General features: G+C 41.9%; 1 protein-coding gene and 1 long non-coding RNA gene across 29 annotated transcripts in view; one reads left to right on the top strand and one right to left on the bottom strand.

Moving 5' to 3' along the window:
- Nucleotides 1-6,466: 6,466 nt before the first annotated feature.
- LOC122483314 lies at nucleotides 6,467-14,285 on the bottom strand. The gene is made up of 2 exons (XR_006297384.1): nucleotides 13,683-14,285; nucleotides 6,467-8,787 (listed from the first exon to the last, which is right to left on the bottom strand). It is a non-coding gene; the product is annotated as an uncharacterized LOC122483314 (long non-coding RNA).
- EMSY (EMSY transcriptional repressor, BRCA2 interacting) overlaps nucleotides 14,144-23,061 on the top strand; it is an 87,693-nt gene continuing 78,775 nt past the window's right edge. For 13 of the 28 annotated variants that reach the window (XM_043580190.1, XM_043580194.1, XM_043580176.1 and 10 more), the window contains exons 1-3: nucleotides 14,419-14,535; nucleotides 16,302-16,410; nucleotides 22,328-22,427. In XM_043580190.1, coding sequence (XP_043436125.1) covers nucleotides 16,341-16,410; nucleotides 22,328-22,427 — 170 coding nt within the window. In that variant the 5' untranslated portion in view covers nucleotides 14,419-14,535; nucleotides 16,302-16,340. Of the gene's footprint in view, nucleotides 14,536-16,301; nucleotides 16,411-22,327; nucleotides 22,428-23,061 lie in introns of all 28 variants that reach the window. The other 15 variants (XM_043580183.1, XM_043580182.1, XM_043580186.1 and 12 more) reach the window with 6 other exon arrangements.

The raw sequence follows: 23,061 nt of genomic DNA, 5'->3' as shown, positions 1-23,061 counted from the left end.
GCTCTGGGGACACGGACAAGCCCTTTTCTGAGTCCTCTCAATTTCTTTCTACTTGATTCATCACCTATTTGAGGCTCTGAGAGTCAGCGTTGGCGTCCCTTCGACAAACCAGACATGTGCATGTCTCCTACACCTTCTTTAAGACTAACGCCCCTGGCACATTCCTTCTTGATGGTCTGTGAACACTGCAAGGCTTTATGAAAAGTAAGGCGGCCTCATGAAGTCATCACTCTTTATGGAGCAAACCTTGCAGGTAACATAAATGAGTGAAGGGGACTAAGTTTAAGTGAAAGGTGCAGTCCTACAACGGATACATTTGTTTCTTCACGTCCACAAGAAACATGCTATTCCCAATTTTTGGAATGCCTGCCTCTTGTGTCTAAATGCCACTTCCCCACTTTTCACAGAGACCCAGGTACCAAGAAATATTTCTCTCCTTAAAGAAAAACAAGAGTGTAAGTATGATGACAAAAGAGTGTGGCGGAGACAAGCAAGTTACAAAGCACATATGGTGGGGCCCCTGGTTGGCTCAATTGGTGGCGCATGCAATTTTTGGTCTCAGAGTTGTGAGTTTAAGCCCCACTTTGGACCTAGAGCTTACTTTATAAATAAATAAATAAATAAATAAATAAATAAATAAATAATCGATCCACTCTTTAAACAACAGCAAAAAGCACATATGGCATCTAACAAGGATGAAGAACTCTCAGCTCATACGAGAGGGTGAGCTCAGTATGGCCAGATCTTCTGAGTTTTCAACAGAAATGGGAGATCCAGAATTTCACGTGAAAGCTCCCAACTTTACAATGTTGGCTCATTTCCCTCCACTTCCCAACTGTGCTTGCATGCTTTTCCACCACCAACCCACCTGCAGCCTCCTGGACCCTGTCTCCCCTGTCTTCACACCTCTGCTTGGCTCTGTCTGCAAAACATGTCCTTCCTTTCTCTGCCTGGCAATCTCCTTTATTATTATTATTATTATTATTATTATTATTATTATTTTAATGTTTATTTATTTTTGAGAGCAAAGAGAGAGGGCGAGCATGAACGGGGGAGGGGCAGAGAGAGAGAAGGAGACACAGAATCCAAAGCAGGCTCCAGGCTCTGAGCTGTCAGCACAGAGCCCGACGCGGGGCTTCAACTCTCGAACCATGAGACCACGACCTAAGGGGAAGTCGGATGCTTAACTGACTGAGCCACCCAGGTGCCCCCTGCCTGGGAATCTCTTAAACAATTTCTCAAACTCAGATCAATATAGATTTCCTTGTCTTTGTAAGATTAGGTGCTCTTCCTCTCTACGCTCTCACAGTACCCTGAACATACTTCAACAGACCTCTTACCACACTGTCCTGGAATTGCTGGTTTCCTTGTCTTTTGTTCACCAGCCTGAGAACTCCCTGAGGGCAGGGACTTTTGTGGTCTCTGACATAAGAACCTCAGGGAGCAGGGTGGGAAATATGTCAAGAAAGGGAAAATAGTTTAATCAAAGGGAAAATAAAAATTCAAGCAAGATTGAGAGCCAGGGGCTCGAACATTTAAAGTAATAGGTCCAAGAGGTGATAGCAGATGATAAAGAGAAGACAAGCCCAAGACCCAGGAAGAAGGATGATTTCAATAGGTTGGAAAGTGGAATGGTTTAAGATAGAAGCTATAGATGAGGTAAGGGTGTCTGGAGACTGTTTTTATAGAGGGTACTGAGCGTACATCTATACAGAGGTGGGTCTCACTCCCGTAATGTCTTAGTATTGGGCTCCACTGTTAGCTTGATAGTCTGGGGAGTTTCTCTTCTCCATCTCAAGGATTCATCATCCTCAGCCAGCATCTATTGAGCATCTCATTCTGTGTCAGGCACTGTTAGGCACCATAACTATAAAGCAGAATCAGATATGATCCCTGTGCTCAAGCTTGTAGTCTGGTGGAGGAAATGGACACATAAATAGATAATGACAAGAAAAGGGGTTAAAGGATACCACCAAGAGAAGCACAGGGGCTACAGTAGCACAAAGGAAGGACTCCTAATCCATTAAGGTCCGGAAATGGTGATTTATCTGAGGTCATACAGCTAGTTTGGAGCAGACCCAGGATTAGAACCTAGGCCTGTCAGACTTAAAAGCCCACTCATTCTCCATTGTAGGAAATTGGGAGGAGACAGAAATGACTTCATGGCGATGGAGGAAATTTATGTGTGTCAGTTTGGTTAAGTTGCCAATTGCATGGTTGTAGGTTACAGTTGGTTTAAAAAGAAAGTTGCTTGAGATTTGGAAAGCAGAAGTGAATCAGCAGCCATTGACCACTGAAGTCATGGAGAGACGTGGAGGGGCCAGCGGGTTCCAGCGTGTCTTCACTCTCCTCCACTCCACACCCAGCTCTTCCTAACGGCTAACTCTGCTGGCCAGTCGAAGCTTTAAGCCCACCACCAGCCATCCGGCTGTGGACTCACAGCCTTCTCCTGTAGGCTTCTCCCATCAGCTCCTCCTTCACAGCTCCGAATCAGCTGGTACGCTTGGCTTTTGGGATCGACTGGTTGGTGACTCCATTGAACGTCCCCCCTTTTCAGAGCTGCACTGCTCCAATCCCTCCCACGATTGTATAAATTTTAATTTCTATAATAAATCTCCTATCCCACAACCCCTAGCACCTCTGCTTCTTTAGTTGAATGCTGACTGATAGAGCGTGCTTTCCCCAAAGGTGAAAATAATTGAGTGGAGTGAAGAGACTGAGTTTAGAAATCTAGCTTCACCAGTATCTCCGTAACTCCAGTGCCCCCTTGCACTTAGTAGTTCAGTAAATATTCATTGAATTGAATTTTTAGGTTGCTTCCAGTTCTTCACTAGTACGTATATCACTGCAAAGATCAGTTTCTGGGGAAGAAGATTTTTTTTTTATTTTGTTTTTTTTTTCTTCTTTTTAACTCTTTCCCTAAGATCGGTGTAAGATATGGAGTCATTTATGGCTCAGGCTCTTAAGTTCCTTCCCAGGACAATATCTGTTGTGTTGGCTACATGTGTTCTTCATCTCCTGGGGTACAATAGATTTTCCTCTGGCTTCGATTTCCCTCTCTCTCCTTCACCTTCTGTCCCTTGCAAAAACAGAGAAAAACCTCACTCTTGTGCATTTTCTCCAAAGAAAGTATTTCACACCCTAATCAAATCAGTGAAAAAAGATATATTGAGTTACCCTTATGGGAATACTCTTCTGGCTTGGCTGAGTTGGAAGTGGGGGAAACAAAGACATCTGGAAATGGAGGCTCTGCTCACGGGCTGGACAGACAGCAATCAACTTTGAACCACTTAATTGTAGGGTTATTTCCTCCTTGCTACTTAGACCATTCAGCACTTGTTGGGAGAAGACATGTTACATGCTCACTTTGCCTCCTGGAAAGCTGGGTTAAATGTTGTTTCAATTAGACAACCACGTATGGAATGTCCGTCCTAAACTAGTCCCTATGCTAGTTTCTGGAGATACTGCTCTTGAGGTGTTTTCAGCCAGAGTGGGAGAGAAACACAATGAGTTATAGCACAAGTCAGCCCATAATAAGTGCTAGAAAAGAGGCATTAAGCAAAGCACTATGGGACAGAGGAGATAGCAATTATATCTGAGGATAGAATTGGTGGTGGGGCGAGAGGAAGAAGTGTTAAAGAATGTATAGGCAGAGAGAGGCAACGTCTTTTAAGCACAGAGCTGGGTTTCACGGAGGAAGGTGAATGAATGGAAAGAGCTAACACTCAGTCACCGTCTATCCAATGCTGGTCACTGAGCTAGGCCCTGTACTTATGTTATCACATTAAACTTTACCCAAACCCATCTAGAGGAAACAGGTAACTTGCTCCAGAACTTGAAAGAGGTAGACTTGGGATTCAAACCCAGATCTTTTTAACGTCCAGGAACATTCCCTGCTCCCATCTGTGTGTGGAAAATTATTTTTAAAAGACATTTAAGATGGACTATAAAGAATGACAGTTTTAATAAGCTTCAAAAAGCTGAGGCGTGGAAGAAGAGATGGCATAAAAGCATTCCAGACAGAGGAAGAATGGGAGGAGAACAGCCCCAGGGCAGGACATGAAGGTGCAAGGTTTGTCTGGGGAAGCTTAGGCAATCTGGAGTGACTGTGGGAAGACACTGCCACATGGCCACACCACTGTCTTCTCAGGTTCAACATGTCATTCAGTAATTTAGTCAACAGTGCTGGGAATTTAGAAATCAACCTCTGTCCTTGCTCTCAAGAAGTCTCCAATCAGTCTGGTGAGATTAAGTGCTTTCACCACAGACTGTCTTCTACACTTCAGCTCAGGATGTGTGTGTGTGCGTGCGTGTGTGTGTACGGGCACATACTCACACAAGCATCATTTGGACCATTTCCTTCCCACAATCGTTTCTCAACAAATACATTCCCCAGGCTCTCAGTAAGCATGCGTTCGTTTATTACCTCTGCCTTTAGCAAGGCTTGGATTTGAACCGCTGGCCTTGACGTGGTAAGTTTAAAGCTCATAGCATCGCAGCAAGTACCCTTTCAACCCAAGAGAGACCTGGTCTTCTCTAGTTCTCTTAGAAAATAATGATTAATCCTAGGGTTGCAAGGAAAAAATCTTCATTGGAACTGACAAGAAAGCATACACCTTCTACCATTTCTCTGCAGACTTCACAAGTGCTCAACACTTCTTGGAAGAGAATGTGGCTCCCAAGCCTTTCGTTCAGCTGGCTGGAGCAGAGTTTTAAAAAATGCATCTCATCTCTGGCGAATCACAGCAAAACGTCATAAACAGCTGGAAACTCTCTGAGGTGAAGACAAGTTGAATATTATGTTTGGATTTATAGCCCCCTCCCCCATGATAGTTGATTTCCATTTCCGACAGGGTTATTATTTCCATCTTTATGAAATATCTTGGATCTCACCTTGGATAATTACTGATTATCATCAGCTCCTCACCTGAGATGCCTTAGCATTTGGGTGAACCTGAAAAGACTTTTTTCCCCCCAAAATGAACTAGGGAAAACTCAGTGTGTGAGATTATGTCTTTATTTCTATTTTCATTTGCAATTCCCTTTGGTTTTCTAATGATCAAGTCATCAATCAGTGTCAAATCATACAGAGCAAAGACGGTATTTTTGCCACTTGGGTTCCAACGTGGATTAAATGGCAATAACTTGTGTCATTAGGTCTGGTGCTCTCATGAGATACTGTGGCAACCACAGACCCCAAAACTTTGAGGGTATATGTAAGATCTCAGCAGACATCTAAGGTTCTTAGCCAAAGATATACATTATAATCTTCTGAAATTTGATGGAGCTCACTAAGTTAGTCCAACAAGCACTTCTAGTTGAGCACCACTAAGAGTCTAACATCCCTCATTTCACTCCTTGAGGCCATTCTATGTGCCCCTTTATACTTCCAAGCTTTGCTTATTGCCTCTGCTGTGATACCCTTGATACTCCTGCCCCACTTCTCTGCCTGGTAATGGCTGTTCACTCAAGAGGCCAGCCCAAATGCTACCTCTGCTATGAACCCTTCTGTGATGACAACCTTTTTCTCCTTGATCCATAGCATCTTCTTAAACACCTTAATGAACATCGTGTGTTATCATGTTCCCCTATGGTATATAGAGCTATCTGCATGTGTCTAACCTCCCCACTCAACTGTGAGCTCCAGGAGGATAATGGTGGAACCTTGTGCATCTTCTTATCCCAAAGCCCGGCATGGGGCCCAACACTCATTCAAAGAATAAATGAGGAGGCTGACACCCAAAAGAAGTAGACCATACACTGGTCCATTTAATTTAGCCAGATCTGGGTGTCCTCGGTATTTATTGACTAAGTTGCTCACAAAAAAAATATATGCAAGGATGTGCAAGGCAAGGAACTAAAGGGCCATAATGTTAGTTTTTAATATCCTTTTAAAAATATCACTTTCCCAGCAAGTGACAATAGCTGCTTTAATTTGAATTAGTAATGAAAGGCTGCATATCAACTTGAACTTGAGGATGTGTTTTCAGGAAAGCAGGCAAAAATCCAAATCTTTTTAGTTTTCAATTTTTAGAGAGAGAGAGAGAGAGACAGAGGGAGAGAACAGGGGAGAGGGGAGGGGGGAAGGGGGAGAGAGAGAGAGAGAGAGAGAGAGAGAGAGAGAGAGAGAGAGAATTTTAAGAATGTTCCATGCTCAGTGCAGAGCCCAATGCGGGGCTTGATCCCACAACCCTGGGATTGTGACCTGAGCCAAACAGTCAGACGCTCAACCAACTGAGCCACCCAGGTACCCCAAAAATCCAAATCTTAATTGATTGGTTCAATCAGTATAGGAAATGTTAGCCTGAAAATCGTGAGACCTGCCCTTGGTTCCTGTGCGACTTTGTGTAAGTTACTTTGACTCTCTGGATCTCAGATATCTCTGCTGTAAAATGGGAGATTAAACTGAATACCTCTGAGATTTCTTCTAACGCTAATGTTTTATGACCTTTACCAGAATCATTAGTCAACTGATGTAAAAGTTTATTTGGTTTTACTCCATAGTACTTAGGAGAAGGGACTATTCTTAAGATCCTAAGTTTTACAAAGTGCATTAATAAATCATAACAATAATATAAATACCAAAAAGGAAACTTGAAAAATAAAGGAAAAAAAATCATCCATAGTTCTACCACTCTAGGGGTAGAACTTACTCTAGTAAGTTACTGTTTTGGCATGTTTTCTTCCAATTTTTTTCATATTTATATATGTCCTTTTACATAAAGGTATGTATATACACATACGTATGTGGTTTTTCCACTTATCATAAACATATTCCTTAATGTTAACTACTCGGAATTTTCATTTTTTTAAAAGTTTTATTTATTAAGTGATCTCTACACCCAACATGGGGCTCGAACTCACAACCCTGAGATTTAGAGTCACATGCTTTACCAACTGATCCAGTCAGGTGCCCCTGTAATTTTCATTTTAAATTACATTTAGTCTGTGTAGATATGTGGGGTATGTAAATACTTTTCTATTGTAAGATGATTAGGTTGTCAATTTTTTGATAGCACTGAAATTAAAATTTCTGTAAATATAACTTTTCTCATATTTTAGATTATTCCCACAAATGGGAATCCTGTATCAAAGGGTATGAACATTTTTATGACTCACACAGTGCCCTGGCTTATTTTAGTAAGCATCTGATTTTGCTGTGTAACATTCTTTCACTGACCTCTGACAACAGTACCCTAATTTTCCTAAGGGAAGCCAAGCTCACCCCCACCCCCACTCCATGTACTTTGGAATAATTGACTTTACCACTCAGCTTCCTCCTTTCCAGAGAGTAACATGTGGATAAGGCAAATCAGGGCATTACATTCTCCTGGCCACAGTTTAGGGATGGGCACATGCCCCAGATGGAGACAACAGCAACAGGGTGAGACTTTTAATAAGATCGTAAAAGAGATAGCATGTGCCTCTTTTCTGCTGGGGCTATAAGCAGGAAGGATGATATAAGCCTGGAACTGCTGGGAGCCAACACACAGAACATGAGAACGAAGCCAACACAGTAGAAAACAGCTGAGGGATGGAGAGATACTCTAGATTCAGTAATGCCTGTAGCCAGAACTACTCTAGGACTTAAAGTGAACCCCAAACTTTCATTATTCCTTAAACCATTTCATCCATCCATCCATCCATCCATCCCCACACACCCACACATTCCTAACTGGTACAAATAGGATTTTTAAAAATCCTTTTTACTGGCATTTTTTAAGTAATAAATTTTATTTTTTAGAGCACTTTTAGGTTCAAACTGTATAAAAAGTTCCCGCCTCTCATATATGATCTATCAACATCCCACACCAGAGTAGTACATTTGTTACAAGTGATGAACCTACACTGATGTGTCATTATCACCTAATGTCTAAAGGTTACGTAAGTGTTCACCCCTGGTGGGTGAACCCATACATTCTATGGGTTTTGACAAATGTGTAATGATGTGTATCCACCATTACAGCACCTTTTTACTTTTTATTGAGGTATAAACTACATAAAGGATACAATCTTACACGTATAGCTCGATAAGCTTTTACTTAGGCCTATCTATTCATGTAACCCCTACCCAGATCAAGATCTAGAACATTCATAGTTCCACGGTTCCTACCTGCTCCAAGTAGTTGCTCCTCTAAAGTTATTTACTATCCAGACTTTTGGCACTATAGATTACTTTTGCTGCTTTTGAACTTTATATAAATGGAATCTCACAGTTTGACTGCAGCCTCTTAGCCTCTTAGCAGCCTGATTCTGCTATCACAATGGGAAGAGACTGGGGGTTTGGGGAGGAAGGAATGAATATGTTTTGCCATGTGAGAGAGATATGAATTGTGACCAAGACTGACTACAGCAGATGATGTTTTTCAAAAATGACCACAGCAGTATTTCTGGTTCCATGTGTTCTTTCAGAACTCTACCATTCTTCTGTTAGGTTCCCCTTGAACCTGGGTGGGCTTGACTGTTCCAATCAAGAGTATTGCAGAAATAATGGCATGGTTTCCATAGTTTGATGACAAAAACTTCCAGTTTTCTTTTGTCTCTTTTCTCTCTAGTCCCTTGCCTTGGAATCTGGCCACATGTTGTAAGGAAGCAAAGGCCACATGGAGATGCCACACACTGATGTTTCTGCTGATAATCCCAGCAAAGATTCCAAGCAACATCAATTGCTGGTCATATGAATGAATGAGACCTCAGATGATTCCAGATTTTAGCCATCAAGCTGTCCCAGTGGACTCCAGAGGAATAGAGATGAACTGTGTTCTTAAGCCCTACCAATTTGAAGATCTGTGAGCAAAAATAAATTGTTTAAGCTATAGCAATGCTTTGATATGCAACCACAAATAACCAGAACTCTGTAATATCTGTGTGTTCCTGGGAAGAGTCTTGTGATATTTGACATTGCACAAATTATTTTTCTCTCTAGGCCCTGGTTTCCTCAGCTATGAAATGGACAATTACTATACCATGGGAATGTTGTGAAGTTTAAATGAGATAACGCACACAGGTGCTTTTTATAATGGAATTTCAATAAATGCTACTTAATATTATTTCAACTTACTTCCATCAAGTTGTCCTAGATTTGCTGCTTTGTATAAATTCCTAAAACCTGATTTTGTATACACACACACACACACACACACACACACACACACACGAACAGATAGGCACATTGCAACTTTACAGCTTCCACAGTGCTCCCTCCCATCACTTAGGTTGTGAGGATGCTCAAGCAGCCTTATAGGGAGGTCCACAGAGTAAGAAACAGACCTCTTCCCTCACTAACTTACCAACCATGTGAACAAGCTACAGTAAAACCTTGGATTGTAAGTTGTTCTGCAAGTGTTCTGCAAGATGAGCAAACATTTCTAATAAATTTTAAGTTGATAAACAAGTGATGTCTTGCAATACGAGTAGTACATGACGCTGAATGTCACATGCATCACATGCTCACAACTGAGCCAATGATTCTTCTCTCTCTCTCTCTGCAGGATTGTGGGTTATCGTCTCCCATGCTTGGATGCTCAGTCTCAGGCCATGGTGTTTGGCAGAAATCAGTGATTTTTCAGAAGGTTGGAAGGTGCCCACAACTGGTACTGGTGTATTTTTTGTATTTCAAAGCACCTATGGACAGTCCTTTGCCTTTCTGTACACGAGTAAGCTTAAGAATGCTTCGCTTCATTCTAGGTCAGGCTGCCTGCAGATATAGACCCTTTCCTCTGCTGCCTTATTGCCAATTACATTATATGACAAGAGTTTATTAATATTTTACTGTAATCAACATCCAGGTGAGCGTATACAATGGCCCTCAGGCAGAAAAAGATTCCATTGAGCCAAGACATAGCAGTGATTCTGCTAGTGATACTGAAAGTCGTCCTACACAATAATCCTCCTCTCTCGTCTCCCTGACACCAGCCACAAAGGTTTTCAAAGGTAAGTGCAGGTTTTTATTTTTCTTAATTATTTCGTTTTATATAACAGTATTGTAATCATTTTTATATGGATATTTTTCAGTTATAGAACGAATCATCCGAGTTTCCATTATTTCTTATGGGGGAAATTTGCTTAGATATACAAGTGCTTTGGATTAGTAGCACATTTCTGGAATGAATTATGCTCGCAAACCACGTTTTTACTGTACCTAGGAAGCTGATCCTTTAGCCCCAGTCTTCAGATGATAGCTGTCCTAGCTGACATCATGAATGCAACCTCTTAGAGATTCCAAGCCAGAATCAGCTAACTTGATTCCCACAGAAACTGCAAAACCTGTATGAAATTAAAACAACAACAACAACCACAACCACCAAAACCTTATTTTGTCTTAAAGCCAAGGTTTGGGATAATTTCTTATGTACCAATAGTTAACTAATAGCTACATCAACATGGGGAGGATTATAGGGGAGAAACTGATCCAAGGTAGAGGGCTGTTTTAGGGTCTATGTGGAAGGACAGAGACAGCTGAATGAAGTTGGAAGTGCCAATGAGACAGAGTTTGAATGATCACAGGGCCCTGCGCAGAAAGAGAAGAAAATAGAGCTAGAGGAGGGAACAAACCTGGAACTGGTAGACTGTAAACTGTAGATTTCACTGAAGTTGAAGAACAGGTTTGGTGAGGGTAAAGGAGTAAAAAAACTCTGGAATAAAAGAAGGTCTTGTTTAGAAGGTGGAATACCTTAGTTACTGATTTCAGAGGTGGAATAGTTCTGGAGAACAAAGCACAGGATCAAAGAAATGGGTGGTGGAATGGCAGTGCTGGGGGAAGGTTTTTAAAATCTTTCTGGTGAGGACAAGGGCAGAAGGGACAACAGGGCAACACAAGCTGATGATAGCAGACTTAAAAAGCTTCTCCCTAAAAAAAATCCCATCATCCCTAGAGAGATGGAATGACAGCTGAATGGAGTTTGCAGGGTTTGAAAGCCTCACTGCAAGGGTAGCCGGTCTGGAAGTTGGTAGTTACAAGGTGAGGAGAATACCATCCTTTCCTTCTGGTTCAAGATATTGAAGATGGGGATAGAAGGAAGAACTCCATTTGCAAGGGCTTCAAGAGAGAACAGTTAACTTTAGGACAAGATCAGATTTTTGGCAAGATAAAGAAGTGATGGCAGTGTTCTAGGAAAATATTAGGTATGCAAGGAAATTTCTTTGCATTGGCATGGGTTTGCTTGTAAAAAAGCTGGAACTTTACTACTCTATTGGCAACTGGGAACCACTGGAAAGTCTTATGCCGGCGACTGACATGGTGAGCTTTGAATTTTTGTAAGCTCACCCTGACAGCAGTGGCAGTATGACAGACGTACTAGGCAAGGAGTGAGGAGAGGTGCTTTTGGAAGAATAGGGCTGGGAAAAAGTCCACTCCACACAGGTGATGAGGCCTCACCATCATCCCACTAAAACAATGGGGCCAGCTATTTAGGAAGTAGAGACTACAGCGTTTCATGGACAATGAGGGAGAGGAGTTGTCAGTTGACGAGGCAGTGTCCAGATCTTTCACCTCCTTTCTGAGCTGTTCAAAGCACTTCTGATCTTCTGATAGATTATTTTGATGATAATGGTGAAATCCACCTTCTCCAATATAGCACTACAAAATTTGAATGGTAGATGGTAGGCCCCTTGAAGAAGTTTGTTTCAAGAAACCTGCTTGGTCAATAGTGGAATAAAGTTTGAGACAGATACTGTACTCCAATACATCTCCCTAGACTAGAGGTAGTTATGTCTAGTAGGACAGTAAGTCTTGGTTTTTCTTTTGTGGAATTGGAGGATGGCTCTCATTTTATTTATCACACATTTCATGGACTCAAAGTGCAAAGTGCCTTAACTTGAAATCATGGCTCTGCTACTAACTAGTGTGTTGTCTTGGGGAAACTACTTAATGTCTCTGTGCCTCAGTTTCTTCATCCGTAAAATGGTAATAGTATTCTCCAAAGGGTTTTGTGCAGACTAAACAAGTTAACGTATAAAACAGTATCTGGAACAGTATCTGGAACAGAGAAAGCCCTGGATAAGTATTAGCTATTATTTTTATGTGCTAGGTACTAGAGTGCAAAGATCTCTCCTTGAAGAGCCCATTGTCTAGTCAGAAAGATTTTCAAACAAATGACCATAAATCAAATGTTCTGAATTTTGTAATACAATGTGTAGAAGCAGAGGCAGGAATGCCTGTCTTAGAAGGAAAAGTCAGGGGCAGGATAAACTTCTTGAGGGTGAAGTATGACTCTGACCCTTAAGGAAGAGAATTTAATATTGGGAATATTCAGGAATATGGAGCAATCAGAGGCAGTACGGGGAAGGCAGATTCTGGTCACAAAATACAAATATAGTTAGGAAGAAAGGGAGGATGTGTGGAAGATTGAGAGTTTGTTAGAAATATAGAATCTTAGAACCTATCCAGAAACACTCAAGATGCATTTTAACAAGATCCTCAGGGGTTCCTACTGAACATGAAAGTTTGAGAACCACTAGTCTAGAGCATACACTGGAGTCAAGCTGCTTATGTTTAAGTCCTGGCTTTACCATTTATTTATAATGTGTGACTCTAGGCAAGCTATTTAACCTCCTTTCTCTGCCTCAGTTTTCTCATTTGTAATTAGACATAATAGTTTCTACCTCATAAAATTTTAAGGACTAAATGAATTAGTATGTGAGACGCTTACAGCAATACTTAACATTAAGGAAGCATAGGAGTAAGCTATAATTCTTGACTTATATGCTACTGATGGTGGTCAGTGCCAGTTTTATAAGCAGCTTGGCTTTCCATTTCCACTCCATTACCTGTCACCTTGACATTTATTGTATAGAAGACACTTGGAAGTCAGAAGACCTGGGGTTAAAAAGCCCAGCTCCCTTCAATTCCTAGCTTTGTGAAACTGGGTGAGTTCTTCAATTTCTGTGTTTTCCTCATTCATAGTGTGTGTGTGTGGGGGGGGGGGTAGGGAAGATCTAAACTATATCTACCTCAGATACTATAAGGCTCAAATCAAAGAAAGTATGTTCAACAACAAAATATTTAAAAGTTTCTTTTACCATCTTTCCAAAAGTTGAGTCATTGACCTGAAAACAGGTGGCACCTAAATTTACTGGGAAATAGATGGAAGAGAACGCATTACAAGATAAGGGAGGGAGAAGAGGGCCTGGAGGTCATCTGTCCCACTTGAAGACTTTCTGCAGGGGCAGGCTTGGGTTTCAACAATAACAATTTTCTGGGACCTTACAGAGTATTTTTAGCTAATGAGTAAACAGTAGTAAGAAACTTAAATGCTGTTCTTTATTTTCTCTTCCTAATCTACTGCTCCATTCAAGGATATGACCAGTCTCACACGTTTGCACAAAGGTTCGCAATCCACAAATAACTCTTCCCTATGTTGTGTATCACAATATCCCCATAGGGTGGTATCAACCCCATTTTACAAGAAAACTTTGTCAATACCAGAAAGCATATTAAAAACCCCCTTTGACTTGGGCATTTTTACCAGATCCGAGATTTCCCAAAGTACACAATTTAGGAGGAAGGGCAATCACAACACTTGATTGACTCTTCAACAATACCAAGCACTGGTTTCGGTTTTATGGCCGCGAGTAACTACACACTGGGCCCCCTTTCTCATACGTGTAATAGGGGCAACAATACCTTCGTCCCACAATTGTTCTGTGATTAAATAAGAACAAAGGCTGAAGGATGAACCTACCACGTCGTAGGGCCTCTAACAAATACCTTCTCCTTCTTGCCTTTGACAGCTAAAGCACGAGATATCACTATCATTCCCACTTCACACGTGGAGAGAGACCCGAAGTGAAGAACGCTCGGGTTCCACTTCTCCACTGGCAACTCGGCAACCGCCAGCCTGGGCTCTGGCAATCGCAACGTCCGCTATGTCGGTTCTCGTAGCGTGGATTCTCTCTCCTTGACTTGCGTCTGGTGGGGGCTGTGGAGGCCGCTGACAATTGCTCCCATGACTCTGAGGAATCCGATCCTAATCCTCAACAGCGCTTCAGGGACAAAGCTGCTTTCCTACCGTCCCTAACCTCGCCTAGAGTAAAGGTCGCGGCAAAGCCCCAGCTCCAGCTACCGACGCCATCTTGGCCTCTACGTGTGACGCCACACGTAGCAGAGAGCGCAGCCGATTGGTTGGGAGACGGCAGCTGGAGGAGAGGCGCGCGAAGCCGGAGAAGGAGGGTATGGAGGAGAAGCCAGGGAAACTACAATCCCGGCCTTCCTTGCGCCTGCGACAGCATACCGACAGCGAAAGAGGAGGGAGTTGGGTCGGGACCACAACTCCCAGCACCTCCCGCGATGTCTCTTCTTTCCTTTCAAAACGCGGAGGAAAAGAGGGACTGGGAGAATGGAAGCCTTCTGGAGCCTGTTCTCCGAAAGGCGGGAAAGGCGAACTACACCTCCCGACTGGCAGCGCGCGGCTGCGCCTGCGCCCTGATGCCTGTCGCCATCTTGCCCCTTCTGAGGCACCGCAAACAAACCCAATTCCTGGTGTTCCCTAGTCTTGGCGGAGGAGCCTTTTAGATGAGCCCCGAAAGGCCGGGCAGGTGGGTGACTCTCGGACAGGGTGCCGGGAAGAGCTGGCAGGTTAGCCGGGCTGGAGGAGCGCCGGGCCAAGCATTTGGTCCCCGGCTTGGGGCGCCCAGCCCCATCCTCCGTTGTCTCCTAACGGGATCGTGGGGCTCCCTGAGGTGGGCTGAGGGGGACTTTGGCAGGCCTGGTGCTGGGATCCTGGGGGTCCAGCTCTGGGCGCCTCCCGGTGAGTCTCGGTCGTCTGCCTGGCTGTCCGCGCGCCTAGTTTCTCTCCGTTGTCCTCTCCGCTGAGGAGGGAGCGAGGCGCTGATGCCGACCGTGGCCCCTGACACCGGCGACTGGTCCTGAAGGGCTTGGGTAGTGGGCTTGACATTGGGGTTGGCGCTGAGCGGCACCAGTGAGGAGGGTGGGCGGGCTGCTCTTGTTGTGGTGCTGTGAGAGAGTGCGTGTTTGGGGAGGGGGCGGGGCGGGCTTGCCTCCTTGACACTTGAGTGGGGGAAGGATTGCACGAGATCCCGGCTGCCGGAGCGGGCTCCCGCTACTGCTGCTTAGATTTCCAGTGCGCTGCGTCCCCGCGGTGGGGTGCGCTGGCGGGGACGCGTCGGGATGCCGTGACGTGGTGCTTGTTCGGGCGGTCGCCGGCCGCCTCCAAGATCCTGTCGGGAGGCGGGGACTGGCTTGTGGAGGGAGCGGATTCCTTTGGCTCTGCCCCTTCTTCCTCCTCCCCACCCCTTTTCTTTATGTCATCCTGCCGGCTGGGGCGCGCAGTCCAGTTCTCCTAGCTCTGGGTTGGTTCGTAGCTGAGAGGACTATGGGAAGTCGGAGCGGGGCGGGGGGGGGGGGGGGGGGGGGGGGGGGGGGGGGACGGTCAACTCCGGGCGCAGAGTTGGAGTTAGCAGCCCCAGTGCCTGGAACGGGATATAGCAGTTATTACGATTCGGTGCCTGACTCCTCAACTGGGGAGTGAGCTCGCTCATTCATTCATTCACTCACTCACTCACTCACTCACTCATTCATTCTACTCTCCTCTGTCTTCATTCACCTACTTAACCAATATTTACAGTGGATCTGCTGTGTGCTAAGCAGGTATTGTTCAAGCCCTCAGCGCTAAGTTGTCTTTTTATCCTCTGAACCAGGCAATTCCCAGTACAAAGTAAATTCCTGACATCTGAAATTTTGGTAAATGATTGTCTAAGGACTCCTGGGTGTAAATTCGTCGTTCATTGTTCAGACTTGAGAAGACAGTTTTTGAAGTTCCATTAGCCCTTGTAACGAGCTGGCAGCTTTATGTGTTTTCTCTCTTGTAAGTCTTGAATGAGAAAGCCAACAGAAATCAAGTGACTTGCCCAAATCAAGTAGTAGCACCTATTTATTAAACAACATGCCAGCCACTGTGGTAAGAACTTCACATACTGTCCTTTAATCCTCATGACGAATTGGATGATAATACCTTTGTTTTCCAGATGGGGAAAACTTTTGCTCAGATAGGCCCCTTCACCCAGGATCGCACAGCCAGTGAGTTGAAGGCTAGAACTAGAACCTAGAGGTGTCTGACCCTAAAGCCTGTGCTCTTTCCACTGTCTTATGCCGGAATCATAAGCTCCGGAATGGCTGTTTAGTTCTTCATTTGTCAAAAGTTGAAAAACTGTGGTGGTGAAATAGGATTGTTCTTACTGGTTTTACTTCTTAGGGTGTGGATCTCCAGGCAAGTGGCCTTTTGAATGTACTTGGTTAATTTGATTTTTGTTTTGTTTTGTTTTGTTTTGTTTTGTTTTGTTAGGGAAGACAAGCTCTTTGGGGCTACCAAAAAGAAGCAGCAATGCCTGTTGTGTGGCCAACCCTTTTGGATCTCAGCAGGGATGAATGCAAAAGGATTCTTCGAAAATTGGGTACGGTTTTCATTTTTGATGTTTTATGACTTTCTATGATACTTTTCTCTTTTTTTTTTTGTTTGTCATGGCTGTTTGCCTGGATGTCCTATCTCATGCTGCGTTAGAAATTTTTTGGAGATGTATTCCCCATCTTACTCGTTATTTCCCTAGTGCCTAGCATAGTGCTCTGTACTTAGTAGGTGCATGAACCATAATAATAAAAATAGTAGCTAAGAGTTCTCGAGGGGTACTGGGCTGTTGTGAGGTTTTTACTCTTTCAGCATCTCATTTAATCCTCACTCAAATGGAAAAGGTAGGTTTTTTTCTTTTCTTTTTTGTCTGTTTCCATTTTACAGATGACAGAACTGAAGCTTAGAGCCCAAGGTGATGCTGGAGTCAGGATTGTAACCCAGGGAATATGATTCCAATATCACTTTAGCATACTTTTAACCTTCATGAATGTATGTGTGAATTACATACTGTTTCTAAATTCTAAGTAAATGTTAGCTATGCTGACTTCTCTAAATTATATTTTACTGTCAGTAATAAGACATTCTTTGTATTTATAATTAATTATTTTGAGCTTTTTTTCCTTTAGAGCAGCCTTTCTCAACTAGCATTTTAGGGAGAGAATTAAGTACTAATGCTGAGCCTAATCCATTGTATGTAATGAACTAACTTATGCATTTAGAATTGTAATCGTTATGTACTGTTCTTGGAAAAATTGAGAAAAAAAGTTACTCGAATTATTTTCTGTATTCTGTGGTTCAGATGAGGATCCTTGGCTGAGAACTGCCGCCTTAGCCTGTAAGGTCCAAGAAGGACCTTGTTGTCTTCTTTACCACTATCGTTGCAGGCTAGCACATAGTAGATGTTCATCAAATGAAAAAATTATTTGAAAAAAGAACATTAAATGTTTTGGAAGTGGATATGAGTTATTTGGATATCTGTAATTTTGAAGGGTAAAGTGTGGGCTTTGATTTCAGAGACCTGAGGTCTTTGTCTTATCACTGATGACCCGCAAGATCAATTTATTTAATCTCCGTAAATCTGTTGACATTTTTGTAAAAGAAGCATAATAATATCTGCCTCATAGATTTGTTATGTGGATTTGTTGTATATAAAAGGGGCCTATCACAGTGCTTGACATCTGAGGGTATAGTGTTTTAGAGCAGTTGCTTTCAGACGTTAATGTAGTTGCAGGTGAATCTTCAAAGGAAATTTTTGTTGGGAATTCCTATATGTAAATCTGAATCATAGCTGCCCTGGCGCTGTCTGCTAGTAACATTTACCCTTTTTATTTTCCCTCAGAGCACTACGAGGATTTCTCTTATTTTAAACTACCTTTTTGCATTGTATTTTAGCATGTTTAGAGAGTTTTTTGAGGCAATCATTCTTTTATCATATTTTTCCTTTAACCTTACATCCAACTTTTAGTACTAATTTGAGGATGATTTTCTACACACTTACATGCAATTGCTATAATTTGCTAGCTACCATTTATAAAGTTGGACTTGTATTAATTTCATAGCTAAAATAATTGCGGAGGAACAGATCCCAAGTATAGTAGACTGGTTTAGAGTTTTTGGGCTTTTGGGGCCTTGAGTCAAGAGATTATGTTTAAATATAAAAATGGTAACTTTTAAGTCTAAATTTATCTTTAACTTTAGCCAGAGCTGTGTGGGTACTGTTGCTAGAGAGCTGTTTCTGTACAAAAGAAAACAGCCTTCCTGCAGGGTAATGTCGTCTTCAATGACCCTTCACTTTGGGAGGTGAGCCTTGGTAGTGATTTGCAGAAAGACTTCCTCCCCACCCGTTGGCCTATTATCATAACAATGAAACCTTTGAATTGCCTTCAAATAGTAGCTCTAGGTCCAAAGTTTAGAGAAAGTACTGTCTTTAGGAATTAACTTAAAATATTTTAAGAATTAGGTTTGTCCTTCCAAAAATAGTTATAAATCATATAACATAAAATGTTAAACATTGAGATTTTACTTAAATAAAAAGAAACTGGGATAGAGAATTTTTTTATGATACGTTTAACAGACCAGTAATAGATAAATGCTTCCTTCCCTCCTTCTAGCCTGCTTTTCCTCTGCCTTATTTTTTTTAAAACCATTCCTGAGCTACAACTCCAACTTGGGGCTTTACGGACTATGTTGTTTATGACTGATTTGTTTAAATGGAATGGGTTGAGGACTTTATAAAAGTGGTTTGGCGAATCTTTTTGTTTTCTGTGGTGTTTGCGTATATTTATGTATCATTAGAGTTAGCACTACAGTAGAATGGCACCAAAAATAATGCCAGAAATTCAACTAAGTTTGATATTTGTCAGGATCTGAGGATACCCATCAAAATGGAAATCAAATGTGAAGGAGGTTGGGAAGCCAGTGAAGGTTCTTTACAATGAGTGAATTTCTGGAGGAGGGAGGAAGTGCCTCGAATCGTGTACCTATGATAACTGTTGTCTGAGTCCCAGTTTTGTGTGAGGTTGCCACCTCATACTTTTGTCTATGATTTTTTAGTTAGACTTGGAATGACACTTGAAATGTCAAAAATCTTTGCCACATTTCTTTAGTTAATTTCACTCTTTTTGAAGTAGTATCTTGATCACCATAAACTGCATAGGCCAAAAGTGAACTTTTTCTTTGTCCTCATGCCACTTCCTCTCTCTGACCTCTCCATTTCTTTGTATGGTATTGCCCTTCTCCTAAATATCTTGCAGACAGTAAAACTTCGTTCCTTTCCTTCTGCTGTCATTTCCACATTCAGTCAGTTACAGAGTCCTATCAAATAAAAGCATTTTAGCCTGGAATTAGAGGCTTAGTCTGGCCCCAAACTACTTTTCCATTTTTATCTTTCTTTATTCCTGTATATGTATCTCTTGTTGGATTTTAATTACCTTGAAGATAGGCACTTTGTTTTATTTATATAATCATTCTCCATGGTACCTTGTAATAGTAGTCATGTGCAATTAATAGTTTGGTTTGAATTAATGACTGTCCGAGTACAGACATGTTTTTACTTTCCCTAGAGTAAAACTCTGAAAATGGTCACTGACTGTTATTGGAAGTTTAATGTCTATATGAGATATTATTTGCTTTTACTCTTCCTATTCCTTTTGCACATTTGCATTTTTTCTCCTCTGCTTGCTTAGAGCACACTTCTGATTAAAGCTTATGCTTCTAGATCAGATGATGTGTTTCCCCTCTGTGCTTTTACCACTGTATTATAAACTGTATCATAATTGTCTGATGACTTGTTTCACTGTAGCTTTATTCTAAGGTTAACTCCTTGAAGGTAGAATTTAGCATACTATCTGATATCTATAATAGGACTCAGTACTGATTTGTTGAATAAAATATTCCATAAATGAGGCATAAACTTTTAGTATAGTGATTTCTTAGTTGGTTATCCCCAGTGCCTTTCTGAACTCTACTTTGGGTCATGATAAAAGCTGAAATACACATTTCCTGTGACTAAGTATTTTCTTCACTTCTCCAGAATGGGAAAGCTTTTTCCTTCCAGAGAGACCCCATGAAACATCTACATAGTATTCAGCATAGATTGAATATACAGGGTGTTTACACATGGGATAATTCAGTTGGACCAGACATTTCTGTTTAATATAGTCAACTCACTTACTCTACTATATAAAGGTCTTTTTTTGATTGTCAGAACTATGAATAACATGAACTGAATGAGGCTATTAGTTTATTATTGGTGTAGTACTTAGGATGCAGATATGCATGCCTTTATTATTTGGGTGTCCGGCATTAGGAAGTAGCAAATACTAACTAGTAGCAACTTGAATTGAGTAAGAAGATAAATGTAGTTTGGACACTTATTTCCCATCATTCAGTTTTGCTCAGGTATACTCGTCTCATAGTTTAAGACAACTATTTTATTATTATTTTTGATGCTATGGATGCTGGGGGTTTTTCTTTTATTTTGTGTGTGTGTGTTTACTTATTTTAGAGAGACAGAGAACAAGCGTGAGCAGGGGAGGGGTGAGGGTGGGGGACAAAGGATCTGAAGCAGGCTGTGCACTGACAGTAGAGAGAGCTCAATACAGGGCTTGAACTCACAAACTGCAAGATCATGACCTGAGCCAAAGTCGACACTTAACAAACTTAACCGATTGAGCGAATTCTGAATTCTGTCACGTGGTTGTATTCAACTGGTAGCTTAGATGGTTGACTGGGCTCAGCTGAGATGGCTGGGCCTGTCTCTCCATGTGGCTTTTCATCCTGGGCTTCTTTGCATCTTGGTTATCTCAAGGTAGCAAGGCCCTGTGGGCAAATGCGTATTGAGCTTCTGTTTGCATCAGGTATGCTGATGTTCCACCTGGGCAAGGCACATGGGCAAGGCACATGCCAAGCCCAGAGTCAGTGTGGGAGAGGACTATACAAAGTAGTACAACTTCCATGGAGTGTGCTGGGAGGCAGGCATGGCTTATTGGGAGCCAATGAGGAGTTTTTGGTTGTATATCTTATTTTGTCTTTTTAAAAAAAATTTTTTTAACATTTATTCATTTTTTGAGAGAGTTAGAGAGACAGACAGAGCATGAGCAGGGAAGGGACAGAGAGAGAGGGAGACACAGAATCTGAAGCAGGCTCCAGGCTCTGAGCTGTCAGTACAGAGCCCGATGTGGGGCTCGAACTCACAAACCGTGAGATCATGACCCAAGCTGAAGTCGGATGCTCAACCAACTGAGCCATCGAGGTGCCCCATATATATTTTTTTTCATGTTTGTTTATTTTTGAGAGAGGGAGAGAGAGATAGAGCAGGGGAGGGGCAGAGAGAGAAGGGAGACATAGAATCTGAAGCAGGCTCCAGGCTCTGACCTGTCAGCACAGAGCCTGATGCGGGGCTCGAACCCACGAATTGTGAGATCATGACCTGAGCTGAAGTCAGATGCTTAACTGATTGAGCCACCCAGGCGCCCTTGTCTTTTTTTTTTTTTTAATTTGTATATTTTGAGACAGAGACTGAGGAAGAGTAGGGGAAGGGGCAGAGAGAGAAAATCCCAAGCAGGCACCATTCCCAGTTTAAGGCTTGATCTCACAACCTTGAGATCACAGCTTGAGGACCAGGAGATCATGACCTGAGATGATATCAAGAGTCTAACCAGTGTCAGAGATTGACAGTTTCATTTCATAATGGTTGTTGTTGTGGAAAAATAGTGAAACCAAACTGTCTGGCATTAGGGTTCAGTGTATTATATCCTTGTTGCTATAAGAGCAACTCATGTTTCCTAACTTGCCTTAGTCATTTTGATGGTAGATGCAGAGGATCTTAGATCTGGAAGATAACTTCAGAGTCTCTTCTAGATAAAGAAATTGAGGTTCAGAGATGAGAAGAGACTTGTCCAAGGTCACACAACTAGTGAGTGAGTGGTAGTGCTGGAGCCAGAATCTGGTCATTTGACTCTTGTTCTAGGAGTTTTTCTACTGGACAGTGCTCATGATATTCTCAACCCCAGGAGGGAGGTAGAATGTAGTTTGAATTTCAGGCAGGCCTAAGGAATTGTTTTAAGGATTGGTCAGTGTAGGTACCTGTCAGTAAAGCTAAAAATTTATCTTATCAGCCTTACATCACTTGGAGCCTATTCCTAATTGTTGGTAGCATCTGAGTTAAGTGTTCTTCAGTGATAATGTGCAAGATAGTATTTACCGTTGGATTTTTCTACCTAAGCATCTTATATATGTGACTTCTGTGAGATAATAACAACAGCAAAAAAATATACAAACATTATAAAAGCCACATTTTAATCTACGTTCTTAGATAGGATTTTTGAGAGGAATTTTTAAAATTTTGCATATTGATTTTTTTTATTGATTTCTAGGTTTTTTTGCCCTGAAGTTTCACTATATGTAGCCATAGTTTTAAAATATTGAAGGCCTATCTTGATAAAATAATTTTCTTCTTCTAGAATTGGAGGCATATGCTGGAGTTATCAGTGCACTTCGGGCACAGGGGGATCTCACCAAGGAAAAGAAAGATCTTCTTGGAGAACTCTCAAAAGTTCTTAGGTAAATTATCATAAAAATTTGTGAGACATGACTCTAGAAATTTCATTTTGAGGGGTTTTAGTACTTTTTACTCTTAAGTTGAAGACAGGTATTCAAGTTGTTGGTGCTTAGGTATCCCATCCCAGTTGTGGAGGCTTTGTTACAGAGAGTTATATAATTTATCATTTATTCTATAATCAGAAAGGGTTTAAGGCAGACAGTTTTAGGTTTGGGTCACCTGGGAAGGGGAGGTAGTTTTGACCTGGGTGAAGGAAAGAAGGGTTGGTAGCAACAAGATCTGAAGACCTAGAGTGGCCCAGTGGCATTTGTTGGGAGGGAAGAAGGAGACTTCTTAGTTGTTGTCTTAATTTAGAGAAATGGGTGGCTTTATATAGTCATAGCCCTAAGGATAGTTTACCCCCTAGCTTCCTGCTAGAATGGCACTTTAAATTTGTTAAAAAATTCTAGTGAATGGAATTCTTAGATACCTTGTCTTGATCCATTCTGACATCTTGAGTTTTTTCAGAAAATACTCTGTTTTAATGGAAGTTACCTTTCTACATATAAAACCATTTTGTCCTATTCTTTTTTTAAATGAAAATAGAGAAGAGGCTTTTCCTATATTTAGTTGCCATTAATTTAGGGATTTAAATTT

This window comes from Prionailurus bengalensis, chromosome D1 (genome assembly GCF_016509475.1).
Source record: "Prionailurus bengalensis isolate Pbe53 chromosome D1, Fcat_Pben_1.1_paternal_pri, whole genome shotgun sequence".
Lineage (NCBI taxonomy): Eukaryota > Metazoa > Chordata > Mammalia > Carnivora > Felidae > Prionailurus > Prionailurus bengalensis.
The sequence above is the reverse complement of the archived record's forward strand: the minus strand, read 5'-3'. Positions and strand labels throughout refer to the sequence as shown.